Source organism: Ambystoma mexicanum, chromosome 14 (genome assembly GCF_040938575.1).
Source record: "Ambystoma mexicanum isolate Mex_15411 chromosome 14, UKY_AmexF1_1, whole genome shotgun sequence".
Classification (NCBI taxonomy): Eukaryota; Metazoa; Chordata; class Amphibia; order Caudata; family Ambystomatidae; genus Ambystoma; species Ambystoma mexicanum.
In genome coordinates, this window is record NC_090940.1 from 519652365 (window position 1) to 519678867 (window position 26503).

At 48.0% G+C, this 26503-nt stretch overlaps 1 protein-coding gene across 1 annotated transcript in view; it reads right to left on the bottom strand.

Moving 5' to 3' along the window:
• Positions 1 to 26503, bottom strand: part of DYNC1H1 (dynein cytoplasmic 1 heavy chain 1) — a 2031190-nt gene that overhangs the window by 1910850 nt on the left and 93837 nt on the right. The window contains exon 10 of the mRNA XM_069637760.1: positions 960 to 1109. Coding sequence (XP_069493861.1) covers positions 960 to 1109 — 150 coding nt within the window. The remainder of the gene's footprint in view (positions 1 to 959; positions 1110 to 26503) is intronic.

Sequence of the window (26503 nt, forward strand, 5' to 3'; positions counted from 1 at the left end):
TTTGGTTAGAGTTTGAGAGGCGTATGCAGAGGGGTGAAATGGTTAGTGGGTTGGTTACTTAGGCAAATGCCAACAGTCACAATTCCATTCCAGCGCGGCACATGCCGACCTCCACGATCCCATCCAGACGCTACGTTGGCCAACGTTCACAACTACGTCCAGATGAGACGCCGGCTAATGCCCACAACCATGCCTAGGTGTGGCACATGCCAACACCCACCACTCCATCCAGGCGTGGCACACGCCGGCATCCCCGATCCCATCCATATGCAACATTGGCCAACGTCCATGACTACGTCCAGGTGTGGCACCTGCCAACATTCAGAATTACATCCAAGTGCGGCACATGCCAATGATCACAGCCCCATCCGTAGGTAAAGGTGTAGGTAAAGTATAATGGGCAAACCCGGTCTTACCATTCCAAGATGACTCCTGTGAAAATACATATTATCTTATGAGGCAATGGCCAATTAAAGGCATTCTTTGCAGCTGATTTTTATGTAATTGGATTATTGATTTTATACTCTTTAAAGCATACTAACAGTGGCAGCCATCCAACAATAAAGGGTACGTTTCCAAAAAAATCTAGAATAATGTAATGCAAAACAAAAGTGGAAAAACATCAATGTATACTCAGTATGGAAGCAAAACATGCTTGCAAAGGCATCATTAGGCAACTATTAAATTTACAACTGCAACCCCATCTTCTACTAAATGTTTGACCCTGTACCAGAGTACGATGTACTCTTTCTGCTTTACAGAACAGCCGATTGCCACCAGTGCCCATTTAGCACTGGAGCAGAAGCTCTGGTGGAGTTATAAAGCTCTTTAGCTTAAGCAGAAAATAAGCAATCACCAGCTCAACCTAAATGTCCACCCACAACACATGCACAAAAAGCTCTGCAACATCCACTAACCCCATAACCCTTCCCTAACAATGTCAGGCAAAAGCCACGTACCTTGATCTTGGGCTCCCCGCCAGGTTTGTGGCTAACTTGAGGGGCATCTGTATCCATATCGACTTCTGCTTTGTCATCAAACTGTCTCATCAGAACCTGAGTCCAAGTTCTTAATCCAGCTTGTAGGCGTACACCCAGGATTCTTTCAATCTACAAATAAATCCAAAGGAAACGGGAAAAAGGAAAAATGCATTACCACAAATTGAACACCTAATTTAGAAACTCTAAAACAGTATTTCATATCTATTTATACATTTGCACCATCGTGGTTGTTGGAAACATTTTCCTAGACCACACGGGCAGGGTTCAGAAAGATCTAGCCACCTTTAGGTTGCAGAGCATCTGCATTTGCCAGACTACCAGGAGTAAATATGGCAGAGGTGTCTAGGCTACAAGAGGGGAGTGGAGGGGTAAATGTGAGGCATCAGAAACGTGAGGCAGACAACTTTATGCCATTTTATTAGATCAAGTTTCAACAAACGCCTCACTATCCCTACCCTGACAAGGATTTCCCTGCCTATCAAAAACTTAAAGGAAATACTCCAACAAAGGATATCTGGCCCTCACACCGAAACATAAAATACACATGAAAATGTGTGTCAATTCAAAACAAATATCAATAATGGTATTTCTTGTATATTCAGAGTCTCTTGGTAACCTGGGTGAAGTCCCCTTCCCCAGGTTTCAGGTTCGACTCAGTTCTAACATTCAACAAATAAACAAGGACATCCAGGTTTGCAACCAAGTTCCAACTCAGTTATTGACTCCTTCACTTTGTCAAAATAAAGTTCAGTTAACCAATGTTCAACCAACAGATAGATTTCTCTTCCTTGAGTAATTTCCACTTCATCAAATAGCACCATGATGTTCTGGGTCACAATGCTTCGCCACAACTAAGGAATGTCAATTCTCCGATTCAAAGAAACAACTCCTGGCAAGGTCAAAGAAACACAGCTTCTTGTTAGCACTTTCCAACTCTTTATGGCATTATGAATCAGAGTTTACATCTTTGTCATTAGAATGACTTCACAGCACTACTGCTTCTACCAGATTAACTTCTCAAGGGCAGCCTCTTTGCCACTCTAGCCTTTCTGCCAAATCAACAACCAAAATTGCTGTTAGGGATGTAATTCTACCTTTCTTCCTTATGACTTTGGCAATGCGAGTTTTACCACTTTCTAGGGAACAATTACAATCAGCAGGCTTCACCTTTTTACCACCTTGCATTCACCTTTTCACTCTATGCCCACAAAAGCAGTTTACTTTTATGTCTAGTGTTAGTCTCTTTTGGTTGAAGACAAAACTCTCAATTCAACGTTCAGTCCCTTAACTTCAGTGCTACATCATCTTCAACAGCTTCACAACTGATTCTTCGGTTCACCTTTTCCTCAGAATCACTTTAAGCACACACAACCAGTCTTTCAGCTGTTTTCAGAAGTTTCAAGATTCAATTAACGCAGTTGAGTGTTTTACTCCAACGCGAGTGCTATGGAAAAAGTTCACTCGTACACAAGTGTTACTTTTGCAACTTCCCATTGTCTGACAATCAGTTGGTTTATTACTGCTTTCACTCATACGCGAGTTCTGCTCGTCTAGTGTTAAGGAGAATTCTCATAAATGTGCTAATTCCCTTCACACCTTAGAGACCCCAGCAACTTTGCTGGATTTTGTGGACTTTATATGTTTACCTGGAGAGAGTGTGAGCCTTTTATCCCCATTCTCTCATGTATTTTGATGTGTGTTTTACTCTTGTGTTCTTTGATTATGGAGTTTTAGACAACTCCATAGACAAATTTTTATGTGTGTCACAGCACGCTCAGTGCAGTGACACAGGGAAGCCGTTTTGGCTGTCCCATGGTTTAAACACCTTCTCTGGGATAAACTACTGGCTTTACTAGTCTTTTTAAATTCCTAGACCCAGCACACAGTATCTTCCAATAGAGTGGTGGAGGGGTTACCTAGTATCACCTATGTCTAGAAACTCATGTAGCAGTCAAATGCTACTTTTTCCTATCAAAATAGCTGGGTGCAGTGGTTTTACAACAAACTATCATGATTTTTCCCAACCGAAAACACCGGTAGCTAAAAATCACGGGAGCAATGTTTTTTCAAGATGGCGTCTGAGCCCCGTTTGTTTAAACAGATCCCGGCCTTTTTTCGCCATTTCTTTGTGGAAAGGTCCTTCTAGAGTTTATCTCTTCGCACAAAACTAGGTTTGGTCCTTTCGTTCCTACGCCTTTGGTAGGTTTCAGGACTGAAGACCGCCTCTGGCGCCCGAGTGTCTGTGGTGGACAGGAAGTGAGGGAGGTGACCGAAACTCCCTGTGCCTAGTCTCCTAGGAGACCCAAATGCACTCTGTGGTGATTGGCAGGCTGACTGTCCGGCAAGGAAAGCCACCATGCTGGGTGAGTGGCAGCTAGGTTGGCATGAATGGGAGAAAACTATTTAAAAGGAGAGTCTCTTGGCTTGTAAGGCAGAGTCGACCACTGGAACGAAAGAACCGAAGACGAGCTGGAAGAGGACGGCTGCTGCAACTCCTGGACCGTTAGTTTGCCCGGTGAAGTCCTGCTGCAGGTCAGAATCGTCAAGTTCATCTCGACGGAGAAGCCTTTCAAGGAAGACTTCTCCCTTTGTGTTGGTGGGGCCAATCAACTCTAAGCCACCTGGACACCATTCCGGAGCTGGTTGTATTTTCCACAGAGTGCTGCAGGAAACCGAATAGCCAGGGAGAAGGACATCAGTTTGTGTGCTTTAGGATAGCTACCGGAATCAAAGCTTTGCCAGCTTTGTGAGCAGTCCCCGTGCAGTGCAGGAGTCCCTCCTGCCTCTTGTCCCCACACCACGACTGAGGCTCAGGAACAGCGAGATCTGCAGGAACTGCCAGGAACAGACGTCCGTTGCATCTTTTTCTTCATTGTAAGGTACTGTGAAAACCTGACCGAGAGAACTTACCTCTCAATGCAAAACCAACTTCTGGTATAAGTCTGTACTACACACTTTTGGTGGCGTTGCTGAGCAGTCAGGCTTTTCTCAGGAGGGGAATGTGAGCTGTAATGATGTTATACAGAGGTCTCCAATCACAAGTATTCACAAGTATTCAAATAGACTCTTATACTCAAGGTTTCTTGGTAAAACACTTAATTTATTTCACAGTCAGTTATAAAACATTCACTAGAAGGAGGCAATCTATATCACACAAAAATATACTTCAGTACTTCACACTATCAGTTTGAGGCATTTAAACTACTTTGAAGTAGGAGCAAAAAGAATAGTACAGTTACTCTTAGACAGTGCAAATAGTTTTGAGTTCACCAGAGGAGTCAATTCAATGCAATCGGTTAGGCCAAAGTCAATGGGCTAAAGTTTTGTATAGGATAGGCAGTTCTGGTAGTTAAATGGAAATGTCTTTGCCAAAGTTCTCAGAGGTAGTTTGTAAAAGAAAGATTCATATGTTGGGTCACAAGCTGACTAGGCCTGCAACTTGCCAAAGTTTCAAGCACTTTCGCAGAGAGGCAAGCTCTCTCGGTCAGGTTTTCACAGTACCTTACCATCAAGAAAAAGATGCAGCTGAAGACGTCTGTTCCTGGCAGTTCCTGCAGATCTTGCTGTTCCTGAGAGTCCGTCATGGGGACAAGAGGGAGGATGCCTGGGGACTCCTGCACTGCACTGGGACTGGTCAAAAAGCTGGCAAAGGCAAATCAATTGCGGTAGCTGTAGACAAGCACACAAACTGGTGTCCCTCTCCCTGGTTATTCGGTTTCCTGCAGCACTCTGAGGAAAATACAACCTGCTCTGAGAATGGTATCCAGGTGGCTTACGGGTCGAGTTCATTGGCCCCATCAACTCAAAAGGGAGAAGTCGTCCTCGAAGGGCTTCTCTGTCGAGGCGAACTTGGTGATTCGGACCTGCAGCAGGGCTTCACCGGGCAAACCAACAGTCCAGGAGTTGCAGCAGCCGTCCTCTTCACGCTAGTCTGTTTCTTTCGTTCCAGTGGTCGACTGCCTTCCAAGCCAAGAGACTCGCCTTTTATACAGTTTTCTCCCATTCATTCCAGCCTAGCTGCCACTCACCCAGCAGGGTGGCTGTCCGCCGGACAGTAAGCCAGCCAATCACACCAGAGTGCATTTGGGTCTCCTAGGAGACTAAGCAAAGGGAGTTTCGGGCACCTCCCTCACTTCCTGCCCACCCCAGACACTCGGGAGCCAGAGGCGGTCTTCAGTCCTGAAGCCTGCTAAAGGCGTAGGAACAAAGGGACCAAACCTGGTTTGGCCCGCAGAGAAACTATAGAAGGACCTTTCCAAAAAGAAATGTCGAAAAAAGAAGACCGGGACTCGTTTTAACAAAAGGGGAATCAGACGCCATCTTGAAAAACATTTTGAGAGGAAAGGGTAGCATTTGACTGCTACATGAGTTTCTACACATAGGGTATACTGAGAAACCCCTCCGGCACTCTATTGTAAGATAGGGTGTGCTTGGTCTAGGAATTTGAAAGGACTAGTAAAGTCAATTTCACTTTACTTTCTCTGGGAAACAGTAGTTTATCCCAGAGAAGGTATTTAAACTTTGAGACAGCCTAAAAGGCTTCCCCTGTGTCACTGCACTGAGGGTGCTGTGTGACGCAAATGAAAAGATGATGCCTATGGCGTTGTCTAAAACTCCATAATCAAAGAGCACAAGAGTAAAACACACATCAAAATACATGAGAGAATAGGAAAAAAGGCTCACACTCTCTCGGTAAAAAAAGCAAGTCCTCAAAATCCAGCAAAGTTGCTGGGGGTCTCTAAGGTGAAGGGAATTAGCACAATTATAAGAATTCCCCCTAACACCCTGCCAAGAGGCGAACTGCTGGCATTTCCTGTTGTCCCGGTAGCCAAACAGATCCACTTGGGGTTGCCCCCACCTGAGGAAGATCTCCTTCAGGACCAGGTCGTTCAATAGCCACTCATAATTGTTCGCTCCCAGTCTGCTCAGTCTATTCGCCTCGAGGTTGGACTCCCCCAAGAGGTGGACAGCGATGAGCTAGATGTTCTCCAGAGCCCATTCCCACATGCTGACAGCTAGGTTGCACAGCAGAGGGGATCTGGTACCGCCCTGCTTGTTGATATAGTACATGATGGTGTTGTCCGTCTGGATAAGTACCATCTTGCCCTCTATCAGAGGGAGGAAGGCCTTGAGGGACAGCCATATGGTCTTCAATTCTAGCCAGTTGATGTGGGACTCCTGCTGAGTCCAGACTCCATGAACGCTGTTATTTTCCAGCGTGGCTTCCCAGCCTCCTAGGGAGGAGTCCGTAGTGACAGTGACCTGCAGCAGAGGCTGCCGGTAGGGCTTACCCTGCCGCAGGTTGCAATCCGCAGACCACCACGTGAGGTCCGGGTGGAGAGATGTAAGAATGGCAGCCCATCTGATTCCACAAGGCTGCAAAGTGCAGCTGTAATCTCCTCATCTTGAGTCTTGTATGGGGTACGGCCAACAGGATCAGTGCCATAACAAGCAGGCATTGGAACCACCAGGCCGAGGTCTCCATCCAGGAGAGCAAGTGAGTAGTGGCTCTCTTGATAGTCATGATCTTGTCCCTGAGGGGAAAGACTCTCTCAGAGCTGGTGTCCCAGATGAGGCCCAGGAAGGTCAGGCTCTGCGTGGGTTGCAGCTGAGACTTCCTGAGATTGATCGTAAACACCAGATCGTGGAGTATGCTCATAAGTGCGGAAGAGGTGTGGAGAACACCCTCCTGAGTTGAAGCCAAGACAAACCAGTCGTGCAGGTATGGGTACACATGGTGGCCCTGGGCCCTGAAGAGGGTACCACCTTGTATTGGAAATGGCAGCCCATGATCCTGAACCATAGAAAGGAATCATGTGGCTGCCAAGTAGGGACGTGTAGATACGCGTCCTTCAGATCCATTGAGCAAATAGAGTCTCCCCTGTTCAGTGTCTCCACAATGAGTGCTGGCATAACCATCTTGACTTTATGTAGAGGAAGGGAGAGGTTGAGGGTGGAAAGGTCCAACACAACTCTCAGGCCAGCCTGGTGGTTCTTCTGAATGGCAAAAATCCTGGAATAGAAGCACAAACCTCGCTGGAAGGCTGGGACTTGCTCCACTGCCTGGCTCTCGACGAGCGAGCGGATCTCTGCCAACAGAGTTGCTGTCCCAATCTGTGGGAGAGAAGAGAGAAGAGAGGGGCCAGCAGGCGGTACCCCATGGATACTACCGAGAGGATCCAGAGGTCTGAAAACGTTTGGTGGCAACATTGCACATGGAAGGCAAGTCTGCCCCCCCACTGGAGACACGTGGACCCGAAGGGGTGTGTCATGCCTTCTATCCCTCTGAGGCTGTCTTGCCCCCCCCTTTTTGTTCGTTCCTCCGATGCTGACTCAGAGAATGGTCAGGTTGTCTGGACCTCCGTTCTTGGAAGCCTCAGAACCGCCAAACGCCCGCCCCTTGTCGGAGCGTTGATGCGATTGGGTGTAGGCCTTGGGTGTGGCCTTCGTAAGAATAGATAAAAAGAACAGCTCGCAAACCGCAAAATCTTTATCGAATTCCTCATCCTTGGTGGATGAGAAGAGGTCACTACCCTCGAAGGGAAGGTCCAATATGCGTTCCTGGACATCAGGATTAAACTTAGTAGCCCAGAGCCAGGACGTCCTTCTCATGTCCGTGGCGATGCAGATGGCCTGGGCAGAGGTATCGATGTGAGCCACGGTGGACTCCATTATGTCCTGCGCTACCACCCTGGATTCTCCTAATCCTGCAATGAAGCGAGCTTGGATCTGTGCCGAAGTCTGCAATTTCCTGCCAGAGCCTTTGGTAAGCAGCTGCCAGCATGGCATCTGTGTTGGCCTGAAACAGGTGCAAGGAGGCGTAGGAGTACAGCTTTTTCCCCATACGCCTCCAAGATCTTCTCCTTGCCTAGCAGCGTCGAGGACGAGGTGGCCGAGGACGACTGAGGCTTAGAGTAGAGTGATGCTGCAGCGATCACGGAAGAGTGCGGCTGAGGATGCGCAGAAAGGAAGCGTGTATTCCCCTCCATCTGCCTATACTTGGCGTCAAGGTGCCAATTGATAGGCTGGGCTGAATGTGGCTTGAGCCATCCCTTCTTGGCCAGCGCGACTACGTCTTTCTGCATCGGATCCCCGTTTTGGAGGGGTGTCTCAGGGTGAGGACTTCTGCTAAGACCCCCCTCCTCGGGGTGCTCTCCCTCGGGTTGAGGAAGGCCCAAATACTCTGTCAAACCTGCAAGGCGTTCATGGGAGGCCCTGGCTGAAGATGGCGTGTCGGGGTCCTCCTCCTCATCTGTGTCCACCAGCGTGCTCGGAGGGTCCAGAACTGGTGGAGGAGTGCTGGGCGCCGTGGGCTGTGGAGTGGAGTACGGAGCCAGTGGCTGCTGCGGAGGCTGGTGTAGAACCGCCTGTGCTGTGGGAGGCAGGGAAGCTGGAATCGGAGGAGCCGGCTGGGGCAACGATGGCTGTGCTGGGGCATGTGGCGCCAGAGCCATATGAGAAATGACTAGAGGTGCAGGCGGAGGGGTTGGAGGGAGCATGTCCCTGATGGAATACCAGAGGAAGACCTCTCCACCCCCCATCTGGGGCGTTCGAATCAGCCCTAGGAACCTTTCAAAGAACCTGTCCTCTGGGGCGTAGAGGTGGCAGGAGATATTGACTGAGTAGCCAATGGCTGCTGCGACCGGGGCACACACTGCTTGGGGTACAGGGGAAACCTGCCCTGCGCTGCTGATGGATGAACTGTAGGCCACGTACCTGGTTGACACCAGTCCCACCTTGTGACTCTTTCCTCCACCCGCTCTTGCCAGAGGGGGCATCGGGCGAGCGGCGGCAGCCATTTTGTCGAGCTGCGTGCCACGTGCCTAAGTCATGGTGCCTGGCTTGCTGGAACCAGCCCCGGCCAGATGCTTAGTTTTGGAACATAAGGCCTATCCAGCACCTCAGTGAGGCCGGTAGCTGGATGAACCTCAGTACGTGTGCTGGTGCTAGAAGCCGAAAGGTTCCTCCAGGTCGAGCGATTCTTTGGGAAGGAGTCACCTTTACGCGGTGCAATGGTAAATAGGGGCTTTACCTTAAGCCTTGAGTGATGTTTGACAAAGTCCTTTAGGTCCTCCAGAGGCGACTTCTGGAGAGCTCCCTCCACCTAGCTAGACTGTTCTTCAGTGCATGTGGGGTCAGAGCGTCGCACACGGAACAACCTTCCCAGCTGTGGTCGGGGCCAAGGCAGCAGATGCAAAGGGCATGGGGGTCTGATGTAGGGAAGAGCCCCTCGCAGGCTGGACACCTGCTGAAGCCCGATGAAGTAGACATGCGCCGGGGAGGAGCGTGGCGTCGGAGGACCAAGAACCTAAATGAAAAGAGAAAGATAGATGAATATCCGGGGAAGAGCGCGTGGTATTACATGGCCGAGGCCAAACCCAGGAGCGCTGGTGAATTCGGCCCATTCCCATTGATGTGGAATAGGGGACTGAGGAGTGGCGCAGGTCGGCCGAGCGCATGCTCCCAAGGCCGCACCCCCACGCGCCTCTAAATTTTAAGGGGAAGAAGATTTTTCTGATGAAAAAGGTTTCCATCTCCCCGTTCCTCGCAAGGGACGCCCGTACAGTATGGATGAAAGGGAACGGGACGTAAGAGTAATTATGCTACTGTGAGAACTTGAATCCATTACGCTTGAAGCATTTGAAGGCATACGATAACTCCTGTGACCTTGAATATGTTGTTGAAATATGGGATAAACTTTTAAAAAGGAGATGTTAACTTAATTATTCATATGATGAGGATTTATGATTCATGTTTGAACATTCATTCAGTCAATTGTCTGAAGGGATATTTTAATTCATCTCTTTTTAAATGTGTTGATATGAATAGAGATCTGTTTTTAGATTTTTATGTTTTCATATTTGATGTACCATGAAATGCAACGTCTTAATTGGCTGAAAGAGTATGTAAAATAAATTACCAGACAGCCACAATTATAACACAACACTAAGCTTTAAAGTACACAGACCAAAGCGGACCGTATTTAGAAAACAAACAGTATTTCTAGGTAAGTCAGACCTTATCAAACACATTAAGTTTAGGTCACAACTATTCACCAGGAGTAAAAACCATAAGTTACTTTTAGATTACTTTGTGTAATACAAGGATAGTAGACCCGGTCAATTATGCGGACACACTCAGCAATGAAAGCACAATCAACTAACCCTGTTACCAGGATACTTTTCTGAATAGTGGAAAACTGATTCAAGGAACAGTATATACACCTAGAACTACATTTATGATAAAGTTATACTAGGTGCACAAGAGCTTTTGGTGTAATCAACAATTACAGTTGCTTTTAAGCTCAGTGGAACACAGTCTAAGGTAAGCAAGAACTATTTACACTAATTTAGGATGTACCAGGCAGACCAAGGTCAGCTTCACCTAAAGAACACTTTTCAAGAATGGCAAAGCTATTCTAGGCAGCTAAAACCTGTTGTAATATATGGGTACAGTTGCTTTTCAGATCAGTGGAACACAGAGCGAAGCAATAAATAACTTATTTTAGGATGGCACACAGCTAACTCAAGGGAAGTAAAACAGATATACTTTTTGAAGGAGCCAACAGCAGCTTCAAGATATGTATATACCCAAGATTGTTTTAGCATCTGTATAAAAACAGACCAGGGATAGCCAAACCCAATGTTACACTTTATGAATTAATCAATGTTATTCTAGGTAGGTAAACCCTAAAGCAGGCCTATTGTAAACAGGCTATACAGCAAGTTAGGGGAAGTAAGACCCAGTTGGGAAACTTATACACCTATTCTCTGAAAGAAATAGTTAGTGGCGTCAACAGCATTACTTTTGGGAAAGAGACATCCAATTCACAGGCAAGTAAAATAACCTTATATACACACACTTTTCAAAATGGCACAACAGATATTCAAGGTAAGTAAGAACTTTTGTCACTGTTCACTCTCAGAGTTACAGTTGCTAACTAACTCCTTCACAAGTAACCTTTACACATGTGTTAATACCCTCAAGACAGAATAGTTTACTTATCTAATCCTTCCCTAGTCATTGCATGAGTTCACGCAGAGGCATAAGAGGGACCCTACTAGTCTAGGTGCCAGCTGTGAGCAGGGTGAGGTAGGGTTCTGTTGCAGGCAAAGGTCAGAGTCCTGTGGAAGACTGTTCAAACAAGTAAGTAGTTCACTTTACAGTTAGTTAGGGTCCAAGGACTTCAAAGAATACACCCTAGGAGGATTCCAGCAGTGGCCTGTGTGAACTGAATGAGAGGACTCCCGATCACAGAAAGCACCCCAAAGCTTTACAGGAATAACACAGGCTTAAGGTAAATCAATACCCCAGCCAACAGTACCTCGGCACAAAAGAGTTGCAGCAGGAAGACTTCAGGATCTGCAGCCAAAAACCCAGTCAATGGACTCCTTTGTCAGGAAGACGGAAGACAGGACTTTGGAAGGGACTTCTCAGCAAGAATCAACAGAGAAGGCTCCAGGAAAGAGTTTCTTCACAGCTAGATGCGGCTCTGTGGTTTTGTTACCCTTTTCAGGAGCCAGAAAAAAGACTAATATCGCTGGTCGAATTCTCGTTGTTTGTAAGGTCCAGCACTCCGATAAGGGGACTTTTAGGACTCAAACCATGTCTCTGGAGTTCCAGCCGGACGCCACCAAAGTTTCAGCTCAATTCAGAAGACTGTGCACCGCACCATGGCTTGAGGTCCCATGGTATTGGGATATAGCAGCTCCGCAAGGTCGCAGCATGATGTGGAATCGCTCAAAATGCAGGTCTTCTTGAGTCTAGTAGATCTTACCAGGCTCTGGGTCATCAGTTTCGGGCTCAGGTCGAATGGATGGGTGGGTTACAGCAGGCTTCAGTTACACAGCAGGCTCTCCGGTTGCTGGAAATTGATACAGCCTTTGTTTCTTCATCTTCCTCTTTGGTTTCAACCACAGTGGTCAACTTGTCAGCAGCTTCCAGGTTCAGAGTTTTTAATCAGGAACTACAGCACAACCTCTGCATTCTCTCCCCGCATTTTAGAGAAAGGGGCAGTCTCGCTGTTCAATCGGGACAGCCAGGCCCACCCACCTGGAGTGTTCTTTTCAGGCAAGCTGAAAGACAATGGGCTGTGGAGTTTTGGACTACTCCCCAGTTTCCTGCCTTTCCAGACACTCTGGAGCCTGGGCAGGGAATCCACCAGATTCCAGCTGAAGACAAAACAGCCACAGAGGTCGTTCCTGCCTAGAATGGCAAGGGGAAAAACTCAAACAGCAAGCACAGAAGCAATGGTGAAAAAAGGAGCCCACCATTTTAGAAAAATGGTGGCCCTTCTGTGCATCACTGAGGCTGAATTAACAGCCTGCAAGTAATAAAGACTAAAAGCCATAAATGTAAAATCCCTGCCACCAGCCATTCATGTAAAAAATGCAAGTGTAACATAATGTTACCAGGTAAGTAAAAAGGGGGGATACATTCTATCCCCCAGCACACCACATAAGGTGGTGTGTGCTGGCTCACTGTATAAAATGTAAAGGGGGATGAACTGTAGTTCACCCAAGTACAGGAAAGAGAAATTAACAGGGGAGCCCATAAGTGCAAACCAGCCTAAGCCCAAACATTGTAGGAAACTAACTTCAACCATACACTTTGGAGAGACATAAAAAAGGACCCCCATGAAAAGAGTAAAAGACTAGGTGCGATGGGAAAAAGATTCCTCTTCACCAAGAGACAAGGTAAAATAATTAGGTAGTCAAATGAAAATGTTCTGGGGTTGACACAGGTCAGGAAGATGCATTATTGATATGAAAATCTTACCTAACGGTTGTCGCAAAGAGATCGATCTGGGGTTGACCCCACAAGATGCACCTGATCCTGGCAAAGCACCCACTCGTGGCAAGAACGTAGCTCCCTGCTGAGCAAGTCTGCAATGGTGTCCTTTGTGCACGACAGGTGAAAAGGGACGAGAAACATGTCCAGCCAAACTAAGATCCTGGGCCTCCTTGGAGACAGCCAGGGAGCGTGTTGCGCCCTGCTTCCGGATGTAGAACATAGTGGTGGTGTTGTCAGTGAAGATCCTCACCACCTTGCCCCTCAGCGACGGCATGAAGGAATTGAGGGCCCAGAAGACGGCCCAAAGTTCCAGGATGTTGATATGAAGGGTCTGATCTTCCGAAGCCAGAGGCCTCTGGCAGACAACTGTCCGTTGTAGGCTCCCCAACCAATCAGGGAAGCATCTGTGGGGACCGTCCCCTGGTAGGGGGGGACTTGCAACAGATCCCCCTTGCGTGAGAAGAGGGCGCACGCCAATGGCAAAAGTCGAGGGTGCACAGAGTCCACCCACTTTTTTCCAGAGGGTGGACTCAGTCTCCCCTCCTCCCCCAGCTAAAATGAATAGAATTTATGTATTAAAGCCGATCTCAGTCATCGAACCGTAGTGGTCAGGTTTGCAGGCCAGACACTTCACCACTGCACTATAGAACCCAATGAAAAATAACATACAACTAAAGTTGAAATGTCATATTTCGGTACTGCAAGTTCCAGGGAAAACATTTGCATTGGTTCTTGAAGTTTGAAACATGCACACCTTTTAACGTTTTCAAACACACTATTAGAAGAAAATATCCTCTCTTGGTTTTGTGTGTGTGTTCATTTTATGAAAGGCAAGTGCCATTCATCCTGTGCAATTTGGGTGGTTATGCAAAGCCAATTTAATGAAATGTGCAGATTTCACCTTCATATGATCATTTCTGGCGATGTCACGTCACATCCCATTGCGTTTGTTGAGGAGTACCCCTTTTATTTTTAAGACTTGACCCCTGCGCACGCCCCATTATTATATCCCCTGTCGGAACTCTTTGTTGAGGGTGATCTTGTCTGTCCAGGATCAGGAGATGCAGCCACCTTGCATCCAGAAACTCCTGGAAAGGCCTCATCTGTAGTCTACATAGACAAACGAGGTTGATGCAGGAGGACATCATACCCAGCAGCGACTAAACGGCTTGCACAGTAGCCAAACGTGATAATGCCAGGCGCTGTACCTTGGCCATCACACTCTCTTCTGAGGGAAACGGCAAACAAATTACTGTGGAATTGGGCACTCAGAAACAGAAATCTAGGATGGCTCCAAGCAGGGGATTGGATAATTTATGGAAAATCCCAGACCCGTCAGCAGACGCACAGTCCTCACAGTGTTTTGGCTTGCTAGTGCACAGGGGCAGGATCGGACGAGCCAATCGTCCAGATAAGGGTAGACGTGGGTGCCCTTGAGACGAATATGCGCCACCACCGGAACCAAGCCCTTTGTAAAGAACCTTGGGGCCCGATGTCAGGCTGAAAGGTAGCGCCTTGAACTGATAAGAGTTGTCCCTGGAATGAGAACCGCAGGAACTTGCGGTGCTTCTGGTGGAAGGGTAAGTCGAAGTAGGCGTCCTCCAAATCCAGCGACACCAGGAAATCACCTTCCTCCAGCTGGCTGAGCATGTGCTACAATATGATCATCCTGAACTTCTGAGACTTCAAGTACTTGAGTCACCTCAGGTCCAGGATTGGCCTCCACCCTCCCGACTTCTTTCGAACCAGAAAGTATCTCGAGTACACTTGAACCCCCAGAGGCGCTTGTGGACAGGTTCCATCGCCCCCTTCAACATGGCGTTTACTTCTTGCAGCATCTCCGCCACGTGCCATTGTTGAGTCACCGGGGGAATTAAGAGGACACCTGCTTTGGAAATCCAAGATGTGTCCCTGTTCAAGAGCATCTAGCACCCATCTGTCAGTGGTGATGGTCTTCCAGGTGCTGACTAACCTCGCCAGCTCGCCTCCCACTGGGGTGCACAAGTGAAAGGCCCAGTCCACGGCCAGTGCAGGCCAGTTTTGGGGCTGGTTCCCAGAAGGCGGTGCCAATGCCGTCCTCCACTACCAAACACCTGTGAACGACCTCTGTAGGCCTCTTGAGTCGTGGAGCAGGAAGGTTGCCAATAAGGGGTGGTATAACCCTTGGAGGACCTGACGGACTTTCGTCTCGGGTAACAAAAGGACGACGATCGACATTGCTCTAGAGTACCCAGCGAACGTGCCGTCTGTTTGTCTTTATAATTTGCAGAGGCTCTTCGACGGTCTTGCCAAAGAGGTTCTTTCCATCAAATGGCATGTCCAATACTTTGGTGTGCATGTCCGTGCTGAACCTGGTGGCCTTGAGCCATCCCAGCTGGCAAAGCAACACTCTTTTGCCCATTTGACGGAACCCTGTGTCCGCGATTTCCACTGCCACCGTAATGTTGTGGTCTAATGCCACTTCCCCTCCAGCGCCAGAGCTTGTACCTTCTTGTCCTCCGGTAAGAAGTCCAAAAGCAGAGTCAAAGCAGAATCTTTGGTGGCCTTGAGGCAGGACAACTCACAAAACCACAGGTAACTCCTTTTTCTTTCGCCCCCCCCATTTACTGGACTTGCTAATCTGTCCCTCTTCCCTCATTTTTTGCTAAAGCAATCTGTGTGCAACATTAAGGCTGGCACTGGTGCTGCCTCTGAACGACGGATTGATCATCTCTGCTACTTATCCTATTCAGAAGGATAAGCGAAGTACCATCCAGTTCCATTTCATTTCATTTCATTTCATTTCTGCCTGTTTTACACTGGTAACTGCCGGGCTGTGTCCCTTTAACCAGTGATGGTATGAGAAACCAACATTGCTAAAATAAATGTATGCTCTTCGCACAGGTCGGAGAAGCCAAGCTACTACAGACAACATCCTACAACCAACTCCACAAAAAGCCTGTCCATCTTCGAAGATCTGTATGGGGTTCAGTGGGGTCTCTAAGCCCAGACACTAGAAGGGACCCACAGGTCAATGTGCCCCCCCCACCCCAACTTGGGGAAGGGAAGGGAGTCATGCTAATCTGATGAAGGGCAGAATACTGAAAAGCCCTAGTGAGGGCCATACCTTTAGCAATCACGAAGTGCAGCCCTACTTGCTCAAGATACAAATAGTAAAAAACGCTAAAAGGATTTAAAGACCTTTGGCGCTGCATACAGTCTCCGATCGCTTGTCAAAAAATAACATATTTGTTTCCTAAATCATAGGTGTCCAGTACTGAAATTTGTGCCATAAACGCGCTGTGCATCTATTCTTGACTGTACACAGATGGAAGTCCTAACTGACATGAGCATTATTGAAAACGCAGATTAGGTCATCGGAATGGATACCACTGCAGCTCAAAGTGGTGAGACTCAGACCTGTGATTTATTGCGACCCCAAAAGATCTGACAGATTTAATGGCCCAGGAAGCCGTGGTGGCAGCGTCTCCTATCCCTTCAGAATGTACAGAGCATACTGATGATGCCCCCATTCACTATACACTTCGAGAGGCATCTGCAGTATAGCACCTCTGGGTGACCATGTCAAAATGGCCCGGTTGTCTTTTTTCGCCATTTTCTGTTTGTGAGGTCTTTCTTGGGGTTTACTCTGTGCGTTGAGCCAGTTTTGAGCCCTTTGATCGGTTTTTCTTTGGCAGGCTTCAGGATGGAGGCTCGCCTCAGGCTCAAGTGCGTCGGGAAAGGCAGGATGTGAGGGAGGTTACCGAAACTCATTGGTCCTTTGTCTCTAGGAATGCCTGAATGCAACCAGTCCCGACTGGCTGGCTGTCCTTTTAGGACAGCCACCCTGCTGTGCGATTGACAGCCTATGCTGTGCATGAATGGGAGAAGCCTGCTTAAAAAGGCGAGGGTTTTGGGAATAGAGGCAGAGTCGACCACTGGGAGAAACACCCGACAAATAAAAACATGAACGGAGCTTGCTGCATCCTCCTGGACATTTGAATTGCCAATTAAAGCCCTGCTGCTGTGCGGAAAATCCTTTTTCAAATTTGACCGAGAAGCTCTGGAACGGACGACTTCTTCCCTCGAGTTAGTGGGACCAACTAACCCTGAGACGAACGCGACTGGACCATGTCCCCTGAATGGCTGTACTTCTTCGCTGCAGCAGGAACAGAGTGCCAGGGGTCGAGAAATCCGTAGTCAAGTGCAACATTTGAAATCTGGCCAGAAGCTACAGTAGTCTCTGCAGGATGATCAGAGCTCGAGTCCCCTCACCAGAGGGTAGGACCAAAGAAGTGAAGGAAGCCCAACCGGTATCCGAGATTCGCAACAGTGCCATTTACTGAGTGCCACTGAACCGAAAAGAGCCTGTAGCGGACAACCTCCAAATTGCTGCCACATGAGCCCTCCAGACATCCTCTCTCTTGTCCCCACGACTGAGGCTCAGGATCACAGGGTCTGCATCACTGCAACAGGACAGAATCCAGCTGGACCACTCTTCTAACCAGAGTACTGTTTAGACGTGAGGTAGTGTTAGAGAGAATTCTCAGAAAAGTGCCGATTTCCCCTCACCTTAGAGTGCCCAGCAAATTTGCTGGATTCTGAGGACTTGATTTTTTTAACCTGGAAAGAGTGAGAGCCTTTGTCCCCCACTCTTTCATATGTTTTGATATGTGTTTTACATTTGTGTTCTCTGATTATGGAGTTTTAGATAACTCCACAGGCATCATCTTTTCGTGTGTGTTACACAGCACCCTCAGTGAAGTGACACAGGGATGTCTTTTAGACTTCCCAAAGGATTAAATACCTTCTCTGGGATAAACTACCGTTTCACAGAGAATGTAAAGTGAAATTGACTTTACCAGTCTTTTCCAAATTAACAGACCCAGCACACACCATCTTACAATGGAGGGGTTACATAGTATCCCCTGTGTCTAAACACTCATGTAGCGGTCAAATACTACCCTTTCCTATTGAAAAGGCTGGCAGTAGTGGTTTTACAACAAAGTACCATCATTTTTCCCGACCGCGAACACTGGTAGCTAAAAATCACGTGAGCCATGTTTTTCAAGATGGCGCCTTAAGCCCCTTTGTTTAAACGGGTCCCGGTCTTTTTTCGCCATTTCTTTTTGGAAAGGTCCTTCTAGTGTTTGTCTCTGCGCGCCAAACCAGGTTTGGTCCCTTTGTTCTTGTGCCTTTGGCGGCCTTCAGGACTGAAGGCCGCCTCTGGCATCTGAGTGTCTGGGGGGGCAGGAAGTGAGGCAGGTGCCGAAACTCCCTGTGCTTAGTCTCCTAGTAGACCCAAATGCACTCTGACGTGATTGGCTGGCTGGCTGACTGTCCGGCAAGGACAACACAGCTAGGCTGGAATGAAAGGGAGAAAACTGTTTAAAAAGGTGAGGCTTTTGGATTCCAAGATGGCGGCGGAAGGGAGAGACGTGCCTGAGCGGAGCTCCGTCCCACACCCCTACACCGCAGTAAATAAAGCAGTATTAAGAAGCGATGTCTCGCTTATAAAGAGATAAGAGGACAGAACCAGTACCAGAACGCTGAGAGCAGTTGCTAGACGCCGCAGAGCTGGTGGCCACCTCCCACAGCGTACCAAAGCGAAGCCAGCGACCCGGCCTCACACACCGGGATACAGCCCCAGGACAGGCTCCCATACGACAGAAAGGGTTAACGACACGGATGAAGTGCGGGAAGTCTGGCGGAAAGTCGGCACAGCCCCGCTGATACGAGGAGCCTGCAGAGAGAGTGTGGATGGCGCCCCAGATGCGCATCGAGGAGCAGTCCCTGGAGCGGCTCGGAGATCGTGCAGAAACAGGTCGCGGTAAGAAGCAACCCGCAGCTGACAAGGGGCACAGTTGGAGGAGCCTTGGAGCCCATTAACGAAGCGGCGGAGTGTCTCGGGAAGCACCCCTCCACCCATCCACAGAATTGCAGGGGGGGCACGCATCAGACACCGGGGAGTGGCGCCATCACGACCCATGCGGCGGATACCGGGGCTAGCACACAGGGCTGCCCGCGTGGCCGCCACCAGCCTGCCCTTTGAGCCACTGAAGTGGCCTGGGCAACGGCTGTAGACCGGGACAGGATGATCCCGAGGCACCCCTCAGAAGGAACATAGCTTTAGCCGCACCACCACACCCCAAAAAAATAAAATTCAAAAACACAGCGGGGGCATACAACAAACCCAGCGGAAGCCACGGAACGCCACATAATCCCTGGCTGCAAGGGGAATCCTCCCCCATCAGAGACATACAGACCCCAATAAAACAAGACAAGGCCCAACTCCCGGGCCCAGGGGAACGCCCCCCACCAAGGGTCGGAGTACAGGAGAGGATACGGAACAACGAGAGGAAAATCCCGAATACAACGGGGCACACATTCAACGGCCAGGGATCCAACTAACACACAGCAAGCTGCAGGAGATCCCAGGAGAGACAAGCACCCCACCCCCACAGGGAGTACATACATGCCAGAAGACTTCACCCCAGGAAAAGAACAAGAACAGCTGGAAATACAGAGATACACATCTCCCCAGGCCCAAATAGGAATGAGAGGAATCCCGAGCCACTAAAAACATATCAAAGCTCGAACACGGGACATAGAAAACCACCAGCACTTATGTCCAAAACCAGGGGGAGATCAACTCAGCCGCACAGCAGTCTTCCCAGAGGAAGAGTGATCAGACCCTGACACAATACTGGGGAACTGACCCAAATACACCCGTAGCTTCCTCGAGAAGGAAAAGACAGGAAGGTCAAACAGCTAACCCTACGGCAGAGGAACAGCATACCAACATGGCCTCGAGGGAAGATTTGACAACATGGTTCGGGAAATTCCAAGCCCAGTTCATAGCAACCATGCAGTCTCAATTTGACTCTATTAAGACCGAGCTGAAATCAGCAGTGCAAGAGCTAAAAACAGAGATAACAGACCTAGGGGAGAGGACAGACACCATGGGAAAAAAAAAATAGCACAAGACCTGGAGGAGGAAACACAACAAGCTGAGACCCAGGAACATCTACTGCGAAGAACAAACAACCTTCAACTGCAATGTGAAGATTTGGAGAACCGCTTAAGGAGATCGAATATAAGAATAAAAAATATGGCGGAAACGGTATAAGACAATGACTTGAAGGGTGCGGTACAAGAAGTGTTCAAGGATATCATCGACGCAACTGAAGAAATGGACGTCGCTATAGACAGCATACTGAGTGGGCCCGAAGAGAATGGGAGAACCGGGATCCCGTCCCAGGGACGTTCTAGTAGCGCTTTCATCATATCCCCAGAAAGAGTTAATCCTACGCAGAGCCCAAACGATGGACCATATTTGCATGAATGGACAAAACATCCAGCTATATCAGGATTTGGCACAGTCTACGTTGCAGAAACAACGGGAGATGGGCCCTGTGGTAAGGGCATTAACCGCAAAACAAATTAGATACAAATGGACATTCCCATTTGGACTTTTATTCACGTGGGACGGGAAAAAGCGGAGAGTCACAACATGTGAAGAAGGGCAGCAAATTCTGGGCATAAATGACCATGAAGAGGACAACCAGGAGACTAACGGAGAGAGGCCCTCCCAGAAGAAGTCAACTTGGGAACTGAAGAGAAATGGCAGAAAAGTGAAGGGTCCGCTGCTCAACAAATAAAACAACAAGAAAAAGGAAAAGACCTGCCATAGCAGCAGAAGAGCACCCAAGGCCTGGTGGCTCCTCAAACCAGAATTACCACTGTCATCGGAGAAGCGAGACATCTAAAAATGCAGGTGCAGAGGACTCGCTCGGGATGAGACTTGGAATCAAGGGGGCTTTATAATGCCCTACAAGTTACTCCTGAGGGAGAGGGGCAGGGCGCAAATGGCGGAACGCCCGAGTGGTCCTAGGAACCAGAGCCCGCCTCAGGACAGTTTTGGGGGGAGGGAAAGAAACAGGCAAGTTGGGGGATGCGCTGTTCGCGGGGGCTGAGGGGAGGGGAGAAGGGGTCCGGGATCGATCAGATGCACTCACATATGGGGCGAGGGACAAAAACAGGAACGATAACCTTTGATAAGAAATGGGAGTGAAAATACTCACTTATAATATTAGAGGGTTAAACTCCCCAGTAAAAAGGAAGAAAGTGGAACATTTTCTGAAACAAGGCTCATATGATATATTAATGCTCCAGGAGACACATATTGGGGGACAGGACAGGAAGGATATGCACCTGAAGGGGTACAACAGGATCATACAGGCAAATGCACAGGACAAAAAGGCAGGAGTTCTCATAGCGCTCAGAGACACACTACACATACAGATACTCCAAACGGAAACAGATAAACAGGGCAGGTACGTCTTTATCAAAACAAAGCTAGAGTGAATTCCCCTTACATTGGCAACAGTGTACGCCCCAAATACAGGGCTGGAAGGATTTCTTTAAAGTCACGTTGAATAGACTAGAGCAATTCGCTGAAGGGGAGATAATGCCGGGAGGGGACTTCAACATAGCATGGGACCCTACTCTAGATAGATCAGATCCCAGACAGAGAACCCAGGGAACACCATTCAAAGCGTTACGACAGAAAATGGCAAATCTGACAATGGTAGATGTTTGGAGGCATATATATACCCCAAACAACAAGGGTTTACATACTTCTCACATGTACATAATTCTATGTCAAGGATCGATTTACCTGTGGGCGACGGTGGGTATTCTGGGAAAAATTTGGAACACAGAATTGGGCTCCATAACACTGTCAGATCATGCCCCGCTTTGGACCGAAGTACAATGGGCCCCAAACACCCCGAGGCTGTGGAAATGGCGCTTCGGAGGAAATACTCTGTGACCCTGTACTGGGGAACACGCTTAAGGATCATATTTAGGGTTTCCTGTTTTAAGGGTTTTTTTTTTTTTTTACTGCCGGGGGTGTTTTTTGTAGGGTTTTCAAAAATGTTCACAATCAGTGTTTTACCGGTCACCCCTTTACACTGGAAAAACAGTTATCTGCGTTTTTTTTTAAACAGATTTTATTTTATTGTTTAATTGCATGCATAGGTAGGATAATATTTCTCAGCGCAAGATGTTATAACCTTTTGCAAGATTATTACCTTTTAAGATTAACTGGACATGCATTGAAGTTAATTTTAAGTGAATTGAACATTTGTTTGTCTAAACTGCCCTAAAGAATATAAACACCAAATAATAAACTAGAATTGCATTACTACAGTCCCCCTTCTGCACTTTATCCACAGTCAAACCTTTGATTAAACCCGCCTTTCGCCCGGTTACAAACCCTAACCTAAGGTCTAAACATGTATGTTCATCAGAGCATGCACTTCAACGTGGTTTGCCCGGTGAAGCCCTGCTGCAGTGCTTAAGCTCCAATTTTCTTATCGACTAGCGAAGCCCACCAGAACACACTACACTAATCAACTCACTATCCCACACATAACAGGGTTAAAGCAGGAGGGATAGGCTTCCCATATATAGCCCACAAGCTCTGGAATGCGCTCCCTACAGGCCTCAGAGCTGAATCTTCGCTCCTTGCCTTTCAGAGAAATCTGAAAACCTCCCTCTTCAACTAATACTCACCCCTTCATACCTCCAAACTAACACTATACTATTTCTCTCTCCTCTGCTCACTTCAATGTATTATGTAAAAAAATGTTTGTAACAATGTATTTCTGCTCTCATCTGTAACTAAGCTCTGCTCACTTTAACAAATGCCACAATGCCCACGGGCTGTTGCGCGCTCTACAAATACGAATAAATAAATAAAATAAATAAGCCTGGCACGGACTACTTCTTCCCTTGGGTTGGTGGGAACAACTGACAAAAACAAACTTGACTGGAACCCCTCTCCCTGCTGGCTGTACTTCTTTGCTGCTGCTGGAACAGAGTGCCAAGGGACAGGATCACCAGAAACAAGTGCATTGTCTTTACGCTGCACCTGAGCTCCAGGAATATCCTAAACACTCCCTCGAAGCAGGACGACCCAAGCCTGAGTCACCTCAATAGAGTGCTGTACCTCAAAAGCAAGGGGAGCCCACAAGGTGTCCAAGAACCGCGGTGGTGCTATTGACCAGTAGCTGAATCCTCAAAGTGCTGCTGATCTGGAGTAAGCCCATTGCTGCCGCAGACCTTCAAACTGTAGTGCAAGTGTCCCCAGACGTCCTGCCTCTTGTCCACAGAACCGAGGTCCAGGAACACAGGATCTGCAGGACTACAACAGGAACAGAAGCCAGCTGGACCTTTTTCTTTAGACCCAAGGTACTGTCGAACTAGGAGTACTTACCTCTTGTGTGTAGCTCGCTTGCTCTCACTGGAGACTTGCATTTGCTGCCCTATGCAGAGTTGCTTGCATCTTTGCTTTTCACAAGCCTCCCAGCTTGTGGCCCAACAGTGATTCTTTTCTACAAACTCTCTTTATAACATTATGCAAGACTTTTATGGTATCTTCAAGAAGTGCCTCAGCTCACCTAGATTTATTTGGTTCAATTGACATTGCCTGTCCTGGCTCCCTGCAGGATCTTCTCACCCTCTGACTTTGTGTTCGTCTGTCCCTCAAAAAGTCATACATAAGTCACTTGCATAGCTGGGAAAGGGTTAACCTTTACTTCATTGGGGAATTGTAAAGTACTTACCTGCTCCGAGAACTTGTTAACCTTCGTTTCCTTCCCTAACCTTTTCATTTTCCATTATTGCATGAAGTGTAAAAGTGATATATCAATGTACACATAGTCCTACTAATTGAAGTCACCCGAGGGTGTAGGAAGTGTATGTGTGTGCGCGCTTGTGTCATCCCAAAAGGGCATTTACTTAACTGAAGTGGTGTATTTTTTAAGTGTATTTTATTGTTGCCCATTGGAAGCAAGACGACGCGGAGCAGCAGAGGTTCAAATCGCGGGTCCGCGCTTAGAAACCTTTGGGTATTAAGTGCATTATAAATAACATAACATATCATATAAGTGTTATTTGAATACTTATCACTGTGAATCTATGTTGTACCTCAACAGCTCACATTGAACCCTCTTGAGATAAGTCTGGCTGCCCAGTCACTCTTCCAACTTGTGTAGTACAGACATATAACAAAGGTTGGGTTCCCCATGCCAGGACGACAAGACTGGTGTAGACTCCCACAGGGTTACTACATACAATCTTGCCTAACAGTCAAAGGAACCAGAGACTTTGAGGACAGATTTGCCGACCTCTTGCTTGCTTTAGCTGAGACCACAGTCTCGGGACGGCTGGTATCTTAGGCACTTGGGTGCCGAGTCTGGAAGCCTGTACTACTTCAGACTATCACATCTAGGTAGAGTCGAGTTCTGGGCCTTCAGGTGGACCCGGCCCTCCTCACACACGTCATCCAGGAGTGGAATTGACGTTACAGATTTTTTGGATGAGGCTCTGCTCTCATACAAGAATCCCTCCACTTCCTCAGGTACCAAATTATACAAAGTTGAAGCCCTTGCTAACATGGAGCAGAAAGAGCCCACTTTGTCTGGAGGGGACGCCCTGGGGGGTATCTACGTTTAGCAGTATGTCATCGGCTGTTAGGAGGTCAAATTCATCTGTCTCAACCGTTGTATCCTCTGCCGCCCTGTCAGTCAGGGGCAGGTCGTCCACTATAGGTGGTATTGCCAGTCTAAGCATAGATGGGTGAGGTATATGTCTTGGTCTTGGCAGGCTGTCATCCGGGGCGGGTTCCACTGGAGCCAGCTGTGAAGGCATGCACAGTTGTATTTCCGCCACAAGAGTGTAGGGTAGGTAAGATATCCAAAACCCTAGAACTGGATGGTGTGTCTCACGACGGGCCAGCGCCCTCCAATGATTTCACTGGCCGAAAATGCTCCCTCAAGGGTTGAACCTTAGGGTCGTCCTACTCCTCTAGGTCTGAAAAACAGCCTTCTTGCAAAAATTCTTCAGAACTGTAAATCGCACTGACCGGGTCCTCTGCCCCTCCCTTATCCTGCTCCCCTTGTCGAGGAAGAGACGAGATTATGTATTTTATTGACTGTGTAGTTGTGGCAGTCGTTGGTCGAGGAGGAAGGATTGTTCTAGACTATTTCGTTGTCGCCAACGCTGTCGACGAAGGCACAGATGTTATATCCGTCGGCGTAGTCGCCAACCTGGCTGTCGATGATGGGGCAGTCGACAGGGTTGTAGGAGCTCTCGCCGTTGACTGGTTAGGTGTTGACGAGGGCCTCACCGTTGACAGTGGTAACTGGAGGTGTCAGAGGGACTCTTGTCTGTGGATCACCAATTACTAGTGTTTTGAAGGCCTTGCCACTTCTCTGCAGGGTTAATTGCTTGTCTTATGCTTCGAAGAAACGCTATGCTTCAATGAAGACAAGGATTTTCCAGATATTTCACTCACCGGCAAGCTATCCGTGGAAGATGATGTTGAGCAACCAAACTCCAGATCAGGACCCACAATAGCGACGACCCCCGACGGATGCGCAGCGTGGCTCATTGCATTTTTAATGGGTCTCCACTCAGGGAGCCTCCTCTGCGGATCTCAACCTCTTACCAGAGGGAGAGTGTTCAAGTGGACTACTGGATCTGGAAGAAGCCTGCAAACTCCCAGGAGCTGCGCCCTTCTCCTCCTTCAGCCAAGCCACCAGCCTGCAGTAACAGTGTGTTTTTTTTTGGCTAGGCCTTGCAACTTGACACGAAGATCCGACGGTGTAGCAGTCGAGTCTTCACCGGCGAATTGAGCTCTGTTGCCACACTGTATATATCGGACAGCAACACTGAATGTTTTGGGGGGGGGGGGGAATTTCAAAAATGCAAATAGAGGTTTTGCTCATAGAGCAACTACAGAGGAATCCCAGCACCGGAGCGTGCAGTAAAAATCTGAAGATGGACTCCAGGGGCGGAGCTTAGGGAGACGATCGTCACTGGATGGGTGCAGTATGACCCCAGCCTACAGTGATTGGTTATTGCTAGAAACGTTGTTTTGAGTTTCTTAAAGCAAGACTGCTTTCTTTTTTACCGAGGATTCCCAGTAGGATGACAGGGAATATTCATGAGCATGTGAATCCATTCTAGACCCCATGCTGGAGAAAGAGGGCTACCACATTATTAACCCGCCACTCTTTCACCCTCTTTCTGTGGCTTCTGGATTTATAATATTTTCTGAAGTTATCCTGGCTCGAGGGAAAGGGCTAACAAGATCCTATAAATGCTAACGGGATTACGGGTTCATCATAGAATGGGAGGGGGGGGGGGGGGGAAGAGTACAGAGTCCAATCCCCAATGACCCTCCACACAGGTGATCCTCCCTCGCTTCTCCATCTCCCAGGGTCAGGATCCAAAAGAGATGGCCTTTCCTTGGCACCTGAGGTGAGGACCCAACGGGAGTAGGTGTGAGGATTCCCTCAGATTTCTCAACTAATGCAGGTCATCACCGCCGTACTTTCACAAAGGAGGGTGAGGGACTCGTGTGTGTGTGTGTGCGACTAGTGGCTTACAACATGACATTTCCACCCTATTTGGAAAAGTCTTACAGATCTCAATGAAATCCAAGTAGATGTGATTCATTAATCAACCTGGATTCATCTCCCCCGAGATTGTTTAATGTTCTTGTAAAATATGAAAACATGCTAGCATACACCAGACTCCTTTGAATTCTTCTGTGCTTTAGTTTATGTGTTCAACTAACAAACCTGAAACATACTCTAGTATCGGTTTGAGGTCACTTAGTTTTAACGTTGCAATTGATAACGACAATGCAAATCGCG